Source organism: Hemibagrus wyckioides, linkage group LG06, assembly GCF_019097595.1.
Source record: "Hemibagrus wyckioides isolate EC202008001 linkage group LG06, SWU_Hwy_1.0, whole genome shotgun sequence".
NCBI classification, from domain to species: domain Eukaryota; kingdom Metazoa; phylum Chordata; class Actinopteri; order Siluriformes; family Bagridae; genus Hemibagrus; species Hemibagrus wyckioides.
In genome coordinates this window covers 15,269,146-15,287,635 of record NC_080715.1, presented here as the reverse complement: position 1 = coordinate 15,287,635, position 18,490 = coordinate 15,269,146, and the positions used below count along the sequence as shown (strand labels likewise).

At 39.5% G+C, this 18,490-nt stretch overlaps 1 protein-coding gene across 1 annotated transcript in view; it reads right to left on the bottom strand.

The window, feature by feature from the left end:
- Positions 1-18,490, bottom strand: part of stk39 (serine threonine kinase 39) — a 41,733-nt gene extending 23,243 nt beyond the window's left edge. The window contains exons 1-13 of the mRNA XM_058392947.1: positions 18,311-18,490; positions 15,924-16,036; positions 15,091-15,199; positions 13,624-13,765; positions 12,806-12,861; positions 9,832-9,941; positions 9,490-9,591; positions 8,902-9,035; positions 8,443-8,491; positions 8,285-8,350; positions 2,931-3,053; positions 2,342-2,371; positions 1,849-1,905 (exon numbers count right to left, since the gene is read on the bottom strand). Coding sequence (XP_058248930.1) covers positions 1,849-1,905; positions 2,342-2,371; positions 2,931-3,053; positions 8,285-8,350; positions 8,443-8,491; positions 8,902-9,035; positions 9,490-9,591; positions 9,832-9,941; positions 12,806-12,861; positions 13,624-13,765; positions 15,091-15,199; positions 15,924-16,036; positions 18,311-18,425 — 1,206 coding nt within the window. The 5' untranslated portion in view covers positions 18,426-18,490. The remainder of the gene's footprint in view (positions 1-1,848; positions 1,906-2,341; positions 2,372-2,930; positions 3,054-8,284; positions 8,351-8,442; positions 8,492-8,901; positions 9,036-9,489; positions 9,592-9,831; positions 9,942-12,805; positions 12,862-13,623; positions 13,766-15,090; positions 15,200-15,923; positions 16,037-18,310) is intronic.

The window sequence follows — 18,490 nt, the reverse complement described above, 5'->3', positions numbered from 1 at the left end:
AATGAAAATGCATAATGTGACAGGGATTCTCCTGACAGCGGAGCATTTTAATGTAACATTCTTGCATGTTTCAATCTAAAAAACTCAGGCTCGTATCAGAGCAGAAGACAAAAGGCGACATACGAAATTCTCTCCCCATATCCACGGGGATCAGCGTGCCTGTGGCACTCTATCTCTGATCAATTTTAAATAACGGTAATGTCACTGAGAAAAGAGAGTGCCAAGATGAAAGACAGAGGAGACAGGCAGACAGAAGGAAACATGAGTGCATAAATAAGGAAACAGTAAGAGAGATTGTTATGCCGTTTCCACCAGCACTCTCTCTCGTTTAATTTACAATGAGTCGCAGACATGAGCACACAGACCTACAGGGTAATAACTATGGGTTGTGTTCAAGCCCTGTATGCACACCTCACAACGATTCTCACAAACTGAAATAACCTTCACTGCTAGACGGGGCAATGGGTTTTAGTAGTGAAACGTTCATCTTTATAAACCCTTAGGCCGTAATAGCTTTGTTTTAGTACAGGGAATATTATAAATTCCCACAAATATACACTGATCAGGCATAACATTATGAGCAGTGAGAGGTGACGTGAATAAGACTGATGATCTCCTCATCATGGCACCTGTTAGTGGGTGGGATATATTAGGCAGCAAGTGAACATTTTGTCCTCAAAGTTGATGTGTTAGAGGCAGGAAAAATGGACAAGCGTAAGGATTTGAGCGAGTTTGACAAGGACCAAATTATGATGGCTAGACCACTGGATCAGAGCATCTCCAAAACTGCAGCTCTTGTGGGGTGTTCACGGTCTGCAGTGGTCAGTATCTATCAAAAGTGGTCCAAGGAAGGAACAGTGGTGAAACGGCCACAGGGTCATGGACGGCCAAGACTCATTGATGCACTCAATGCTGGTTCTGATAGAAAGGTGTCAGAATACACAATGCATGACGGGTCAGGGCTGTTTTGGCAGAAAAAGGGGGACCAACACAATAATAGGCAGGTGGTCATAATGATATGCCTGATCAATGTATTGGTTTAAAAGTTTAAGTTTAAAAGGCAGTATCAATCACCGAAAAATAAACACCTGATATGTAATTCTGAGACTGGTATATCTAAACCGATGTCCAGTGTATCTAGCAGCTGTTCATTTACGATTTCATTTCGTCACTTTTAAATGGTGAACATAACATCAAGTCTTAAGTTTTACCTTTTGAATCCACTTTCAACCAAAAAAAAAAAAAAGAAAGAAAGAAATGAACCAAACTAAAGCTCGCAGTCCGAAATGTTCATCATGAGATTACTGTTGCTTAGCAGCTAAAAGCAGTTGAGACTTATGAAGATGGCTGCAGATTTTCTTTTTACTTAATTACAGCGTCACACACTGAAATGCCAGGGTGCTAAATTAACACCTACATCAGAGACTGGTGTAACTAGACTGGTCTCCAATGTTTTCTGCAGCTGTTAATTTAACACCACTCACTGGACTGTACAGTAGCAAAATAATGACTTGTTAATCTGTTCTGCTCTCACAATTTCTTGTGGCTTTTTTCCCTGTTCCTAACTATCACCCCTATTGTTGAATGACGCTAAATAAGGCAATAACACAAAAAAGAAACACAGCAAAATAGACCGCAAGTAAAAATGGCAGGGGATAAGAAAGAGAGAAAGTAGGGGGAAAAAAAAAAAAAACTCAGTAGCTATTGTAAATGTAATACAGAGGATGCCAAATGTGGAGATGGTAAAAGGCTTCCTCTAGTCCTGTCTGTGCTGCACAGCCTCTCAGCAAGGGACACAGGGTTCGTGAATCAAGATAAATCACATCCACTTCCACACATAGCCCTCACCTGGGGATGCTGAATGGACAGGCCTTCTATAGGGACATTGTTGGCATTCACTTCCCCCTGCAATAAAAAAAAGAATTACGCACATGGGGAGAGGAAGAATAAGCTAGACCTCTCTCATTCAGCTTTTGGAAAATGGTTTCTGAGCATTCCCGAGCACGCACATACTCATAACTCTGCATACGTAATAGTTTGTATTTCTATAGTAGTAAAATATTTTACATTCACATATCAGTTAGTTTATTAGACAATCAGTACAGGACCCTGTCACATGTAATTGCATTATAAAACAATCCATCAGTGAATAATTAAAATAGGTTATGACCAAACATGGTTAGCGGCACTGTCTCTGTCTATCAGCTCTGCTTGTGTTTGTTTGCACATTTCTAATTGCTGAAATACGTTTCTTCTTCTTTCAAGTACCAAAACACAAATTTGCTGATAAGTTTAACTATAAACAAGCTTCAGTATGAGGAGAGAAAAAAGGAACACTCACATGCTGGTTTTCATCTTTGACCCTCCGTGACTGAAAAGCAATTAAGAGACAGGATTATATTATGTACGTTTTCTCCCACAAAGAATGATAGACAGATGTAGCTGTTTGTGTAGGAGTGTAATCAGCACTGGCTCATTTGCATTTTATGATAAACAATACACAGAAGCAATGCATCTCCAGCCTCATTAGTGCACGCTGATTTGCGGCTGATTTTCAGTGGAGGGGGTTTGATTTTTATTCCTGACTCGAGCGCACAGTGAGTTATACATTTCGCAAGCACCAATCAAAGAGAATAACAAAACGGAGAGGTGTGTCTCATCCCTGGTCACGCTGCTTTAAAGTCTGAAGAACAAGTCTGTCGTTAAGGATACAGAGATATACATGGGGTTAAATATTTACAGCTAGACACTGTATGGAACATTCATAAATGTCAGTGGTTGTAGACTCTGTTAAAGCTACATCCTGTGCTATGTTAAAGTCTAGCCAAGGAAAATACATTTAACGGAAGTACAAAGAGTGAAATCTAACACTGCGCTTGCACTCGCTTTCCTGATATCGAATATAATATACAAAATGAAATCACACACACCCTTCCTTGATTGACAGCTGCCTTCCCTTCTTCACTCCTTTCATCCATCTCATCATCACTCCATTCCCAGTCTCCGTCCTCCATCTTGTGCAAGCGACCGCTCGATCCTGGCACTCGTCTCACCTAAGCAGGACAGAGACATTCTCATACCAGGTTGGTTTTTACCCTGGACAAGGGCAGTGCATTGTCTGGGAAATTTATTCGATTTGGGACACTGAGAATCTGAGCTGATGTCTCATAATTGTTAATCAATAAATGGCATTTCAATTTATTTCCTGAGGTGAGAAAACTGTTGTGGTGAATTATAATGTTTCAGAAATGGTAGAAGAGTATTGAATGTTGGTCATGTGTAAAATTTATTGTTCAGCAACAGTGAAATATTAAGTCACTGGTTACACTGAACATGCTATATATATATATATATTTTTTGCAAACACTAATGAATGTGTGTGATCATTTATCATAACAGTTAATGAAAACAATTCTCCACATCCAATCATACATCAATGTCACACTGGAAATTTATACATAAATAGCTAATAGCATCAACCTATTCAATCTGCCTAATAGGCTTTCAATATTAAAAAATAATAATAAAAAAAAAAAATAATGGGCAAGTGTAAGGATCTGAGCGAATTTGACAAGGGCCAAATTGTAATGGTTAGACGACTGGATCAGAGCATCTCCAAAACTGCAGCTCTTGTGGGGTGTTCCCGGTCTGCAGTGGTCAGTATCTATCAAAAGTGGTCCAAGGAAGGAACAGTGGTGAACCGGTGACAGGGTCATGGGCAGGTGGTCATAATGTAATGCTTGGGTGTTGTGTATATAAATATATATATATATATATATATATATATATATATATATATATATATATATATATATTTCTGTTTCTACACAAACCTACAATCAAGTGAAAACTGGTCCAGGGATCAGCTTTGTTCTGATTAAAAGTTGAACAAATCCATGATTACTATGAAACTAATAGTATGTATTATACTAGTTATTATAATAGTTATTATTAACTATAAACTAAGTAATGATGATAAAAGGCTCAAACACCCCCAAATACCGCCCTACATCCCTCACCCCCAAACTGACCCTGTGGGTCCTGAATATTTAAAGACCTAATCTACATTTAAAGAAACTCCAGGAAATCTTTTACATTTGCACAACACCTGAATGATGAGAATTGTAGTGTACAACACATCCACACACACACACACACACACACACACGTACACACTGCTTAAAAAGACAGCTAAATCTACAAATGGTCTACAAATTTACTAAGTGATGCAATCTACTAAACTGAAAGGCAGCTACAGCTAAGAGTCAAATGGTGAAGCATGTACCCTTCTCCCAGCATCATGCTCTCTCTCTGAACACACCGGCAGGCCAGCATCCATTTGCCTCTCCACTGGCACCTTCAGCAAAATAATACATTATATATATATATATAATGTGTATATATAGTCAAAATGTGTTCAGTCTCACAAACATCATCTACAAGCTCTGAGTGTGTGAATATGATGAAAAGGTCAGCAATCCTAGACCTCACACCTACACATACAAAACAAACATTTCATGTGCCAAAACACCCACTACACTATAACTGTCAGTTACTCACCTTTATTGCTCACTCTCTAATATGCCACAAGCACAACATGTTCTGCGTAAAACACAAACACAATCCACAAAGCAGGTGCCGGTAAAAGAAAGGAAACAATGGCTTTTACTCTTCATATCCTGTGCCAGCAATATTTCCATCTCTTCAGCAGAACATCTACATTTCTGGTGAATACACGGCATAAAATAATTATATGAGATGTGTTAATTAGGCACTGGCCACGCCTGTCCAGCCGAATCAATCTCACCGTGTAGCTCCTTACATTCTGCCTGACTGAAACCAAAGAACTCATCTGCCCCCAGTTGGCCAAACAGCAGCACTACATCGGTTCAGACAGCAGCATGATCGTGTGTGACGTGTACACATCACTGCTCAGTGTAATGAACACCTGATGGTCAGTTTATTTATTTATCCATATATCTACAGCTAAGTGGGATCAAAGATATGTGATCCACTAGAAAGAGTCAGTTAAAGCTTGCAAAAAATGCCAGATGCAAAAAATTCAAAGTCCAATATTGATTTTATCGTTCAGTGTACCCTCACTCTGCTTTCTCAAGGTCATTGGACCAGTATATTTTCTCACTTCATTTTTCAGACTCTAGTAAAGGCTGGAATAGGGGATGGCATGGTATTCATCCGGCAACAGCAGTCACTGCAGTACAGTGGCTTTGGTAAAGTCTCACTCGAGCAAAGCCAGTAAAAGTGAGCTGTAAAGCGAGAGAGAGAGAGAGAGAGAGAGAGAGAGAGAGAGAGAGGAAATTGGATCTGGTTTCAGAGGTGGTCAGGTCACAGAATCCTCAAGTGACAATGTTTTTCTCTGTGTTGCTCTCCACTTCCACAATAACTGTACACATTTCTATCAAAGAAGGTGAGTAACAGAGACAGAGAGTTAAAAGACAGGAATGTTACAAAAGCTCGCTATTTCATAACAGCTTCATTGAACAATGAAACTAATTAAAACAGCAGAATGTGCTCTCATTTTATGGTCCATTGCAGCAATGCCTGTCTGTAACAGCATCATCTGCTTAGAAGTCCAATTATTCAGTTGTGCTGCTATAATCATCTTCTCTGTGGTAATATCAAAATTGCATTTCCCAAAGGTTCTCATCCCTGCATACTAAGATCAGGATGACTGCAACTGCTCTCAGAAGTATTCACAGACTCTGTCCCACCCCAACGGGTATGGCTCTATAAAGCTTTCTCTATGCTAATGCTAATTCACTGACTGTAATCGATTACCAAATGCAGGAACAGCTACGCTGAGCCCTCCGGAGGTATGACGAAAGGCATTGTGAACCCTTACAGTGACAGCGGCATTAAATTGGTGTGGTAATGATGAAGCTTTTAGTCTTACGGCACATTATTCATGTGGAGATTTGAAGTGTATTCTACCAAGATAATTCCAGTTTCTATTAAAACAGAACCTCGAGCTATAAAATGTTATAAATGGACTTCATATAAATACACTGTCACAGAGGTATGTGTCACAGCTCCAGCTTCTTTAGCCACACACCTTTCACCCATGTTACTTCCTGTTCATTCATTCCTTCTGACTTGTGCTCTGTTCTTCCTTTTTTAGGCTGAAGGCAGATGGAGAGAATTGTGATCTCGGTCTGATCTCACACTCAGTTAGACTGTGAGTAAAAAGCGGCCTAGCATGCAAATGGTTGTGTTTAAGTGGCGTGCTCGGTTGCCTAAGCAGCCACATTAAACCCCATTTGTCTTTGTCTCCTGTCGGGGCCTGGATACGTTACAGTTCCCTGAATGCACGAGTTGACAGTGCATCCGTTCTGCATGGCCAACGTTTTCTGCTTGCTCCTGCTTCCTACCTGATTGCATTTGTGCACTGACAAACAGATACAAAGGCTACACAATCTATAGAAACGAACGACACAAGGTCTGGCAGTGGTGCAGCTGTCTGGGACAGTTACCGCTTAAAATAGAACAGGCAAAAGGTCAAATGACCAAAAAGGGAAGAAAGTCGCCGCTTTTTCAGCAAGGTAGGTTGTCTTTGAATCAGAGACGAACTCGTTCGCTTATTCCTGCCTATGCGGGACTTGATGCAATCACTTGTAACCGCGTCTCATCACTAAAGCACAGGCTTTTATAATATTATTCACATTATTATGTATATTTATATATTATATTCAAATTAATTCATGAGAATATATTAGCATTTGAAAGGCAGTTGTTTTGGTTTTTCTTTAATTAATATTAACGAAATATTTAGCGGATACAGCTGTCCATAGGTTCTCTCAGTACTGCATCAGCATAAAGACAACACAGATGCTGGAAAATGCCATCAGCCATGACCAGAAGCCTATAATCAGATCATTACGGAGATGAACTCATTTTAGACTGCAGCCAAAGACAATAAGAAAATGTCTAAACAATAATTAGTTTTCTATATATGCAATGTTTTACATTATTTATATTATTGGTGTTATTCTGTTATATGGTGATAAATATACTGTAATAGCGTTACAATAGTTGCCAGGTATAGAAAGAGGCAATGAAATAAATTCCATGATGTGATGTTGTCCATCCCCATCAAGCCCCTCCTACCCATCCCCACCCCCAGGTGGTGCATAGCCTGTTTCCTGGTACAATGAGTGTTTAGCTCTCTAGAATGTTTCACTCCATATGCTTTTTGTTTACATTGCCATGTGCCTTTGTTTTCTTCCTGTCTCCGCCCCTGTCCTGTCATTCGTTACCTAATGCGTGCACCTGTTCTGTGTTTAGCCCTTTAATTAGTCTGCTTTATTTACGCTCCTCTTCCATGTTGACTGTGTTATATCCTGCATTATATTTCCGTGTTCTGAGTTGAATGTCTTGACCTTCGTTCTGCTGTTCTACCGTTTATGATTATGGATTATTCCTCCGATGACACTGCCAGCCTGTGCTTGGGCCTATAGCTATGATTACTAGACATGTCCTTATAAAACAAACAGGGGTGTTTACACACTTGTGTCCCACCGATCTCACACAACTCATGTAATTTAATCACAAAAATAAAACGTGTTAACCTTGTTACTATGTTCGTTTACATCAGTGTCTCCTTCTCACAAAGCCCATAGGAATGAAGTCACCTTATGTCATATATTACAGTCACAGTCTCGCACAGACCTATAACAAGGTTAACTCTAAATATTTATATCTTGGCTCAGTACGTTTCCACAGTGCTGTGACATTATCACTCATCACACTCCTCTGGATATACTGCACACGAGATCTGCAGAGGACACTGCCATTATTGTTGCGTTTTATATATTTATAAGATTATACAACAGCCTTAAATAAAAGGTTGTGATTAATGTGTTTACCACGGCTGCTTTAAATAAAGAAAAGAAATATATGCAACCCAATCCACCGAGTCAATATTTACCAACTGCGAAGCTCGGCCTACGGAATAAACAAATATTCTGTGGATTAAATTGTGTGGTGTATATATATTTATATATTTTGTCTAATAGCCATAAACAGCTGCAATCACATGACAGGCGTGTACCTGAACACCACAGAAAGGCCAGAATGGAATCGCTGAAAGACGTCTTTCTTCTGTCTCTGTAACTAGAGTGTTTAGACCTTGTGGAAAAAGCAGCAGTGTGTAGCGGCAGTATTCTAAAAAAGACGCACCACACTGACCAAACCTCACGCAAGTTAGTACAGGCTGCACCGGGATGGTCATAGTGGCTCAGAGAAACGTGTGATGAGAATGAAATACCTTTTTAGCTCTTTGGCTTATATTTGGTCCTTTGCAGAGCAGCTTTTCAATCAAGTATTCCCGGTTCTAGAATGGTAAAGCAGAAAAGATTGTAAACTTGAAAGCACATCAGGCTGTCTGAACTGCAAAGGAAAATAAATAAAAAAATAAAACAGTACCTTGGCTTTTTGGAAAAATTTACATTTCAAAAGTTCTGAAGCAGTTGGCCTGTGGAGATGCGAAAAACGTTTGCGTATGTAAACAAGTCATGTCGGCATTCTTAAAAATAGACTTCCTACATTAACCAGCACAGGTAATTAAGTTGCCTTTAAAAAAATATTTAGCATAACAACATGTGCGCAGAACGTATTTTAGAGTAAGCCTTTAGTATAACGTCTGGCATGGGCTCGTTTATATCAATTTGAGCATAATTGAATTTTTCTACTGGGAGCTCTATAACGCTGAATCCCTTTATTGATTGTGACTGAACAGACGGCACAAAGTAGAAGCCCGGAGAGAGATTTTCTTTTTAGCGCTACAAAAAAAAAAAAAGGTAATTCTTCAATAAACTTTCGAACAAATTTACGATAGTGACTTTGTTTATCTGGTTTTCCGAATGGGAAAATAAAATAATGTACCTCTTAGTTGGGTCCTTTTGAAGGCACAGAGTTATTAGTTTCCTAAACGATTTCCCATATTTCTTTAGCATCTCTTTATCCTCCACTTCTGTCTCTAAGGTCGGGGGATCGTTCTGCAGTGTCAGCATTAAGACCTACACAACAGGGTGAGGAAAGCAGGGTCACAATAAAACAGCACAATGAAGAAGTCTTAATCAGACAATGAAATCTACATCATTTACATGGAATTTGTATTCCAAAGAGGACAGCAATGAAACGCATCACAGCACGGCACTGTCAGAGTAGCTATTATTTAGTTAAGGATACTTCTAGAGTATGCACAGCACAGCATAACCTTCAAGGTATAACTATGTTAGTCTTGTTTGTTACAGTGTAGAATTATACCTCTATATTGTCCCAGCAGTGAATCAAAGCACGTTAATGCTGTATATTAATTTCCTAAAACATTTGCCACACTTCCTTAATATAATCATCCTCTAAGCAAGCTTAGAAAACCTTTACATAGAAAATAATACAATAACACTTCTCAGTGTGTTTCTATTTGTCAGTTGTCTACTCAGCAATGAAAACAGAAAATAAAACCCTCACCTTCATGGGAGGGTATCGGTGATAGGGTGCGGATCCTGTGGCCAGCTCTATGGCGGTGATCCCAAAACTCCAAATGTCTGCTTTGAAATCGTAACCTCTTACCTACAGGTGACAGAGAGCCAAATACCTCACAGAAAACGTGTCACAGAAAACATCTTCTCAAATTCAGAACGGAAACTTCACGTGTGTATTGCAAAATCCTGAAAAACACACAACTGTTCCAGTGAACTGTTCTGGCGTGACTGACAGACGTCCCTGTGTGTGGTCCCTGTCTCTGCAGGCACGCTGGAGGCAGTCGGTTATTATGTGCAACAGTAATGCTGATTTCATAAACAATCCTACCTGTTCCATCACTTCTGGAGCCATCCAACACGGAGTTCCCACGAAGGTTTTCCTAACTTTATGTCTGGTTACGTCTCCTCCAGTCGCCAGAAACGCGCTCACACCAAAGTCTGCAGTGAGAATTATTCACATGATTAACTGGAAAAGCTAAATCTGTTATCGTTCCATACTTTTCCTAAACTGACTGATGCTGAATTTGGCAAAAAAATAAGCATACAGTGTAGAATCAACTAAACTTAACACTGCAACATCTTTATAAAGATTCCTCAATTATATTTTTATGTTACGTTTCAATGTAATGATAGATAGATAGATAGATAGATAGATAGATAGATAGATAGATAGATAGATAGATAGATAGATAGATAGATAGATAGATAGATAGATAGATAGATAGATAGATAGATTTTATTGATCCCATGAGGGAAATCCTGGAAATAATACACTATATTGCCAATGGTTTTGGGACACCCCTCCAAATCATTGAATTCAGGTGTTGTTTTTCAGGGGTTGGGTTTGGCTCCTTAGTTCCAGTGACAGGATCCCTTAAAGCTCCCAGCTTTGTGGGAACAGTTTGGGGATGGCCCTCTTCCTGTTCCAACATGATGCACACGAGAGCACAAAGCAAGATCCATAAAGACATGGATGAGAGAGTTTGGTGTGGAGGAACTTCACAGAGTCCTGACCTCAACCTGATAGAACACCTTGATGAATTAGAGCGGAGACTCCAACATCAGTGCCTGACCTCACAAATGCACTTCTAGAGGAATGGTCAAAAATTCCCATAAACACACTCCTAAACCTTGTGGAAAGCCTTTCCAGAAGAGTTGAAGCTGTTATAGCTGCAAAAGGCGGGGCAACTCCATATTACATTCATGTGCATGTAAAGGCAGGCGTCCCAAAACTTTTGGCAATATAGTGTATATATGAATACCTGTACTGAACAATCAACATTTTATGCATGCACAGGAGTTCAGGAAAATTCGGCCTATTTGAGCTATGCATGCTTGCGATCCTTTTATTATCCATTTATTATAATTGTAAACCATTTAAAAGATTTTGTCATTGTCTCTCACACCTACTGAGAAAATAATCCTAAATAACAAATAGTCCTGAATTGTAAATAATCCTAAAGCAGACAGCTGTAGGTCATCACCACAGTCAACAAACAACAGGTTCGTCCAAATGTATTGAAAAACAAAATAGGTCAGTAGACTGAACTCGAAAATATCTCAAATCTGTTTCTGATAATAATCGAGAGATTCTGAACAATATCTGTCTGATACTGACACTTACTACATGATAGGTGCATCCCTAATTTGATGTACATGCTCCCTAGCTTGCAATCTTTATTAGTCAATAGTAAACAAGGTCAGCATGGTTACATAAATTCTAATCAATATGCCTGTACTAGATTTGCCACATTCCCCATGAGTATGTTCTTTTTCAAGCCTCTTTTTCAGTACTTATTCCCTGTTACAGCCTTCTGTCACCACATACACTTTTCTACTTATATTATGGTGCCAAACGTTTGGGACACCCCTCCAAATGGTGTTGTTTTCCAGGGGTTGGCCTTGGCCCCTTAGTTCCAGTGAAAGGAACTCTAAATGCTTCAGCATACCAAGACATTTTGGACAATTTCATGCTCCCAACTTTGTGGAACAGTTTGGGGAAGACCCCTTCCTGTTCCAACATGACTGTACACCAGTGCACAAAGCAAGGTCCATAAGGACATGGGTGAGGGAGTTTGGTGTGGAGGAACGTGACTGGCCTGCACAGAGTCCTGACCTCAACCCGAACACCTTTGGGATGAATTAGAGTGGAGACTGCGAGGCAGGCCTTCTCGTCCAACATCAGTGCCTGACCTCACAAATGCGCTTCTAGTGGAATGGTCAAAAATTCCCATAAACACACTCCTAAACCTTGTGGAAAGCCTTTCCAGAAGTTCTGAAGCTGTTATAGCTGCAAAGGGCGGGGCAACTCCATATTAAATTCATGTGCATGTAAAAGCAGATGTCCCAGTTTTGGCAGGCTTGCAGTTTTCGCTCTAATTCATCACAAATGTGTTCTATCAGGTTGAGGTCAGGACACAGCTCTGTGAAGGCCAGTAAAGTTCCTCTACACCAAACTCGCTCATCCATGCCTTGCTTTATGCACTGGTGTGCAGTCATGTTGGAACAGGAAGGGGCTATTCCACAAAGTCGGGAGCATGATTTGAATGAATTGTCCAAAACGTCTTGGTATGCTGAAGCATTAAGAGCTCCTTCCACTGGAACCCCTGAAAAACAACACCTGAATTCAATGATTTAGAGGGGTGTCCCAAAATGTTTGCCAATATAGTGTATATCTTCTACCTAGCCCAAGTAGTTACTAAATGAAACATCTTAAAAATCACAAAACAATGGTTTATTAACTAATTTATAACTCATAAATACATATAATGGACATAATATTGCAGAGTTTAAGCTAAAGCAACATAAACCTCATTCATAAAACCCAGAAATAGCATGTTGGCCATGCGTAGACTGACTCCCCAAAACTAATTACTGCAGCATTTTCACAGCTAAGGAAGTTTAATTAATGTAGAGCTATTAAAAAAATCCTTTATAGTTCCAGGAATGCTTTAATCCTAGCTTTAATTGGTGCTGTTCACAAAATAACACTTTAAATAGGATTAGGTTTGCTACTTGACCATACAGCATGCCACAAGCCTTTGGAAACATATTTAAGCATATTGTAAATGTGCTTCTACACGCTATAAAGTGTAATCATTTTAAGCATGTGCACAGAGGATGTGTTTTAAACGATGCAAGCGAGTTGGCTCTTGTCATTTTACAAATAGACAGAAGAATTTCGGATGTGTTACACCTTGCCTTTTAATGCCCCTTGCCACCATTTTCCAAACTATAATATATTTCCTGGAATGAAAAAAAATACCCTCTGGTCCAAAAAGGTGATGTATCGGGAAACAAACCTGCTATCTGCACTGAGCCGTCCTCTCCCAACAAGATGTTCCCAGCTTTCACATCCCTAAGGTCAAACACATGTTCGTTCATTCCTCTGTGACTTCATGACACAAGAGATGCCTGTTAATTATTTTCTCAATACAATATACACACAGTTGCCAGTTTATTAGCTACACATACCCTTGTGTCTGCACTCACACGTTCTTATCAGGTCCAACCACCATATAGGTCAGATAGAGTGTATCACTTTGCCCCCCCCTTAAATTTGTCCCCCCTATGCATCACAAATGCACTGCTGCAACACAATCGCAGCTAGCCAGAATCAAGAACTAAAAAATAATAAATGAGTCGTAAATAAACCCAAATAAATCTTGAATCAGATATTATTTGGGTGGATTATTCAGTCTATCATAAGCAGCACTTATGAGTTCACTCACTGGCCAATTTTAGACACAACTCTCGTGTTGGTCCGCCGTCTAGCCACATCATCAGATATCAAAGCTCTTTTTTTCCATGCACAGTTTGTGTTAATCATCTAGCAATTTATCAGTGTCAGTGTCATGACGGAGAATGATCAGCCACCCACGTAATATCAGATCAGCTCTATTGTAGTCCCCCTTCCACTGAAAGGGATGATAAATTGTGCACTAATTGCACTGGGCTTCAGCAACTAATTGTATAGTGTCTGGGGTGGTGTAACCCCATAAAATCACCAAGGATGATGGCACAAGAAAGACGTGCCAAATAAACTGGGATCTAAATGTCATGTTTGTGTCCGTTTAGAATTAATAATTGAGTGTCGATTTTCAGATTCACATTTTCCTACCTGTGAATTTGTCCATTTCTGTGCAGGTAATCAAGACCCTCTAGAACCTCTTTTAAAATAGTAGCTATTGTGGGTTCATCCAATACGCCATTTTTGTGCTCTCCTTTGCTACATGTGTGCTTTATAATGTCCAATACTGATCCTGAAAACACACACACACACACACACAAACAAAAATCAGGGTAAACTTGTGTGATATTGATTTCCCCTGCTTGCAATTTACATTTTTGAAAATCTCAATGAATAAATTCATCATCCAAAACTGATTAGGAAATTGCCAATTGGGAAAAGAGAAAAATTTGCAGTAAAAACTGTAAATAAAAAAAAAGAAAAAAAGAATGAATAAATAAATAAATTAAATAAATTTAAAAAAAGCAACAGTACATTTTCTATCATTTTAATTATAAAATTTTGTTAATTACAATTGAACATGCCCAGGATTTTTCTCTGTTGATGCTTCTTTGTTTAGAGTATTAAAACATGTCTAAAAACTAAATATTTAATCACTTCCATTATCATCATTAGCATTATTTGTAAATTTGACACACTATAAGCCTACGTAATCTTTTTTAGGTTAAAATCTAAAAAAAGAGGATGTTTTTTAAACATTTTTGTCCATTTTTTAATGGCATTCCTTTTAACATAATGTTTTTAATGTTAATTTATAGTTGTGGTTTTATTTCATATTAATGGACTAAAAACCTTCTCCATGTCCCTTGAACATAAACAAAATGAAGACTAGAGATTATTAGTGTGAGATGTGGAGAAAGAGGGCGAATTCATATGTCAATCTCTCGTTTTCTCCGGGAGTAAAGGCTGCTGTATTTCTGAATGATAAACAATAGAACACAGTCCAGTGTTAAGGTCTCGTTTGCAAAATGCATAAAGGTTGGCAGAGTAAATGTCACTGGATATCATGGCGACGTAATATCATGTAGAGATGGGTCAATTGTTATATCGAGCAAGCCTAGAGCCAGGGCAGTTGCGAATTCTTTGTTCAGACCACACAGAGTGATGAGAATAGCTCTATAAATGACCAGGTTCATCTGAATAGTGTACCTCCATAGCAAAGAAGCTGTAGTGAATGGGAATTATTTCTATCAGTGCAGAGGTGGATACTATTACAGGCAGCGTGGATTATATGAGCCCATGTTGCACTGCCGATTGCTATCAAGGGTGTCAGTTAGGTCTCATAAACAGTACTGAGCACTTCACACTCTTATGCATGTGTGATCTCATATACTGTGCAAGAGGTAACTGGATTGTACCTTCATATACATATACATTTTGTGTATTAAAAAAAAATCATCGCGTCCCAGTTCACTGGCTCCTTCGGGAAAAAAGGAAAATAGAAAAAGTAGGAAAATACTGCACAAACTCCTGGGGGAAGACATGTACTTGTATTTGGCCTTGTGAAAATTAAGACAGATGAATCATTGTAAAACACAGAATTGATAGTGCTCTTACCTCCACTCAGTAGTTTCATAACCAACCAAAGCTCATCCTTCACCACAAATGAGGTATAATATGTCACTACATTTGGATGGTTGCACTGGCTCATGGCTTGGATTTCTTTCTAAATTGAGACAAAAGATCATGATAAGTAGTTCTAAAACTTCAGCAAACTTCCGTGGACATATTTCTTCATTTTGGGTGTATTTCTAGTCCAGTTTGTGTAGTCTGGGACTATATTTGTCCGTTAAACTTTAGGATTGCTCTTGAGGTCTGCCACAAAAAAATAAAATGCCTTTAAGAAATAAAGTAGTACATTATTAATCATCATGCATAAAACATACTGGTTATTGTGGTTCAGCATTAAATTAACAGTAGCCCAGTTTTCTACATCTGCTGACAATTGAGATGTTTACTGTTTACTGTCTTTTCCCAGACCACAGACTTGCTGCAGAGCGCTCGTTTATCAAGAGCATCTCACGTCAGATTCACAGAATCCGAAATGAACAATAAATGAATAATCAGTATAATCATGAATATACAGTATGATAGCATTGTTTGTATGCTTGGCGGTTTAACTAAAATTCAACCTCAAAACTAGAAATAAGTGGATTTTTATTGTTTATTTTTATTTTCCTATAAACCTCTCTGCAATGCAGAGATATGAATTGTTATAAAAATCAATCTTAAGCTATTGGCAGACAGCCATCACGCTGAATTTAGTCTGTTAAATTTGAGTAAACTTTTCTTTGAGTGCAGGAGCCGAGGTCTCTCGTCTCGAGCTCTCTCGTCCAGTGTGCGTATCTCTTCGCAGTGAAGAGAGAGTAAATCATTTTTTCCAGTCTTACCAGTAGTTCCTCCATGCTGGTCTGGCATTTCTCCAGGTTAATCCTCTTGATAGCCACACGTTCTTGTCGAGGGAGGCAGAGAGCTGCCTGGACTACAGCTGTGGCTCCACTGCCTACAAATAACAAATAAGAGAGGTTAATAATACACCTCCAACTTATACAGAATGTTAAATGCTACCATTTACTGCATGTACTAAAAACTGAAAGCCAATGTGTAATAGGAAAAATACATTCAAGGAACGGACAGCATTTAGGACTGATGTCAGTTCATGGGTTGAATGTGTAAGGAATAAAACACCATAGGGCATGCTGGGGCAGAAAAATAATCAATAACAGAGTGGTGTGATTTGACCTGATGCATAGCGCACCCGTAGTGTTTCAGTCCTGTTTTTACCATCAACTGCGTTTTTTATTATTAATTACAATTTAGCAAACATCACACCCTTTTATTTATTTAATGTTGTGGAACACCTACAAAAATAATTCATTAGACAATACGTGGATCTGGTCAGCTTAAATTAAATATACACCATAAATCCCTCTGTCCTGAAGATTTTCCTGGATCAGAAAGTGTGTGAACTTTGACTTCTACACAGCACTGACACTGACGACTCCTTGCGAGAAGGAGAATTTATAATCCATCACACAAGTCCGAGTTCTTATTGTAGAAAAAATATTGTGTTAATATGAAACCTGGAAGAAGTTTCTGAGCTGCTCCTATATCGAAAATAAATCACTGCCTTCTGACCAATCAGAATTGAGCATTCAGCATGCCTAAGCTGGGGAAATATTTATGTCTGTCTAATGACTCTGCATCCCTGTCCGTCCATTCTACTTTCAATATCAGTGTCATTATTGGTCATAGCGTCCTGTTCTTTCTCTCGCTGGTTCACTGATTCCACGTTTCGCATGACTTTATTTAGTCATCATGATCTTCTTAATTCAGCAAGTCTAATTTCCTAGTTTTCTTTATTTCTACTCTGTATTAATCTCTGCATTACGGTTTGCTCTGTGTTGAGTTTATCAGTCAGTGTCTTTATCGACTTGTGTTTTGATAACACTCTGAATGACTTTCTCCGGCAGCATGTTACAGCTGACCTACATTTTATCCCTGATACACACTTAGTACCTCTGTGTGACCGGTGCTTGCTCTAAATCATTTCAGCTTCCAGCAGGCAACATTGCATATTAATCACTGTACACATGATCAATAAACGAGGCCTGTTTACAAACACTACGCACAGAGCGAATGTGTTCCACCACACACACACACACACACCATGCCAACTGCTGCTGACAGATAAGGAGAAGGGGGTCCTGAATGCAGTGCTGATTAGGAAAATAGCACAAATGAAGTGCACAGAAGCTGTTCAGCATTGCTCTTGCTTATCAGCTGATATGACGATAGGGCTCCGACACTGCTCGTCTACTGTGTCCGGCTTTATCTAATGGCACCGTGCCATAGCAAGCGTGTTTGGTCTTTCCGTGGTGCGGTTTTCAATGAGCTATGACTAAGGGAATCAGGTTCAACTGCTATTTAATAGTCTGGGAGATCAGCAAAGTGCCATGAAACAAAACATATTAAAAGTCATTGTGTTGAACAGGATGTCAGGTGCAAGCATCCTCCAACAGAGGGCGTGAGGAAGAGAACAATCTGTCACTAGGCCATCAACAAAAAGTGTCTGAAGGTGAATGAAATGACACTAAGGATTGGATTGATGACACACAAAAAAAAAAACCCATACTGATAATAACACAGTCACATCAACTATAGATGACTGATATGATGGGAACTGACTTGTATGTTATTTCTAAATAGGTTTTTTTAAGTGGAGATCTCCTCATACCAGGAGTGGGTTGTGTGGGTGGGTGGGGGGACGTAGTTTAATATGAACAGTGATGGTAATAAGATATTAATTACAACTTAATGCTGCTAATGAAGTTAACAAGCTGATGTTAATACCCGTGCAGCTGAAAATACTGTGTCAACTTCTAACCTGTAGAGTGAGGTGTGAAGGAGACCTGAGGGAGACTTTACCTGGGCTTTAGCAGGAAATCATGTCCCTTCTAGCCACGGCGTCAGCAGAAAGCAGTATAAACATTTTAGTTGGAAACTCGCTGACAAACTCAACTGTGAGATTTCCGCATAGCTCGTGTAATGTGCTAAACAGTTGAAAGCACTGAGGTGAAAGCTGACGGTGTGTCACATCCGCATTGCATTAGTGAGCAGCAGAAGAGATCTCACCACCACCACCACCGCCACCGCCTGCTGCTGCTGCTGCTGCTAGTACACATGAAAAAGCCGGTACAGGCCCTCCCTGTCATTCACCACACATTCACACCCAAACACCGACATTAAAACTCACTTTTATCCCCTGTGTACTTACCTATAACATCCTGCAGCTCGTACGCCTCCTTGACAATCGGCCAGCTGGCTGTGGTTCCTGCTTGCGGACTGTGGCCGGTAGCCGGAGCCGCAGATGAGTGGCTTCTCTCCGCCATGATGCTGCGGATGGTTGCGCTACAGGAGCTGCTATGCTAGCGGCTAACCGTCACAGCCTCCTCAG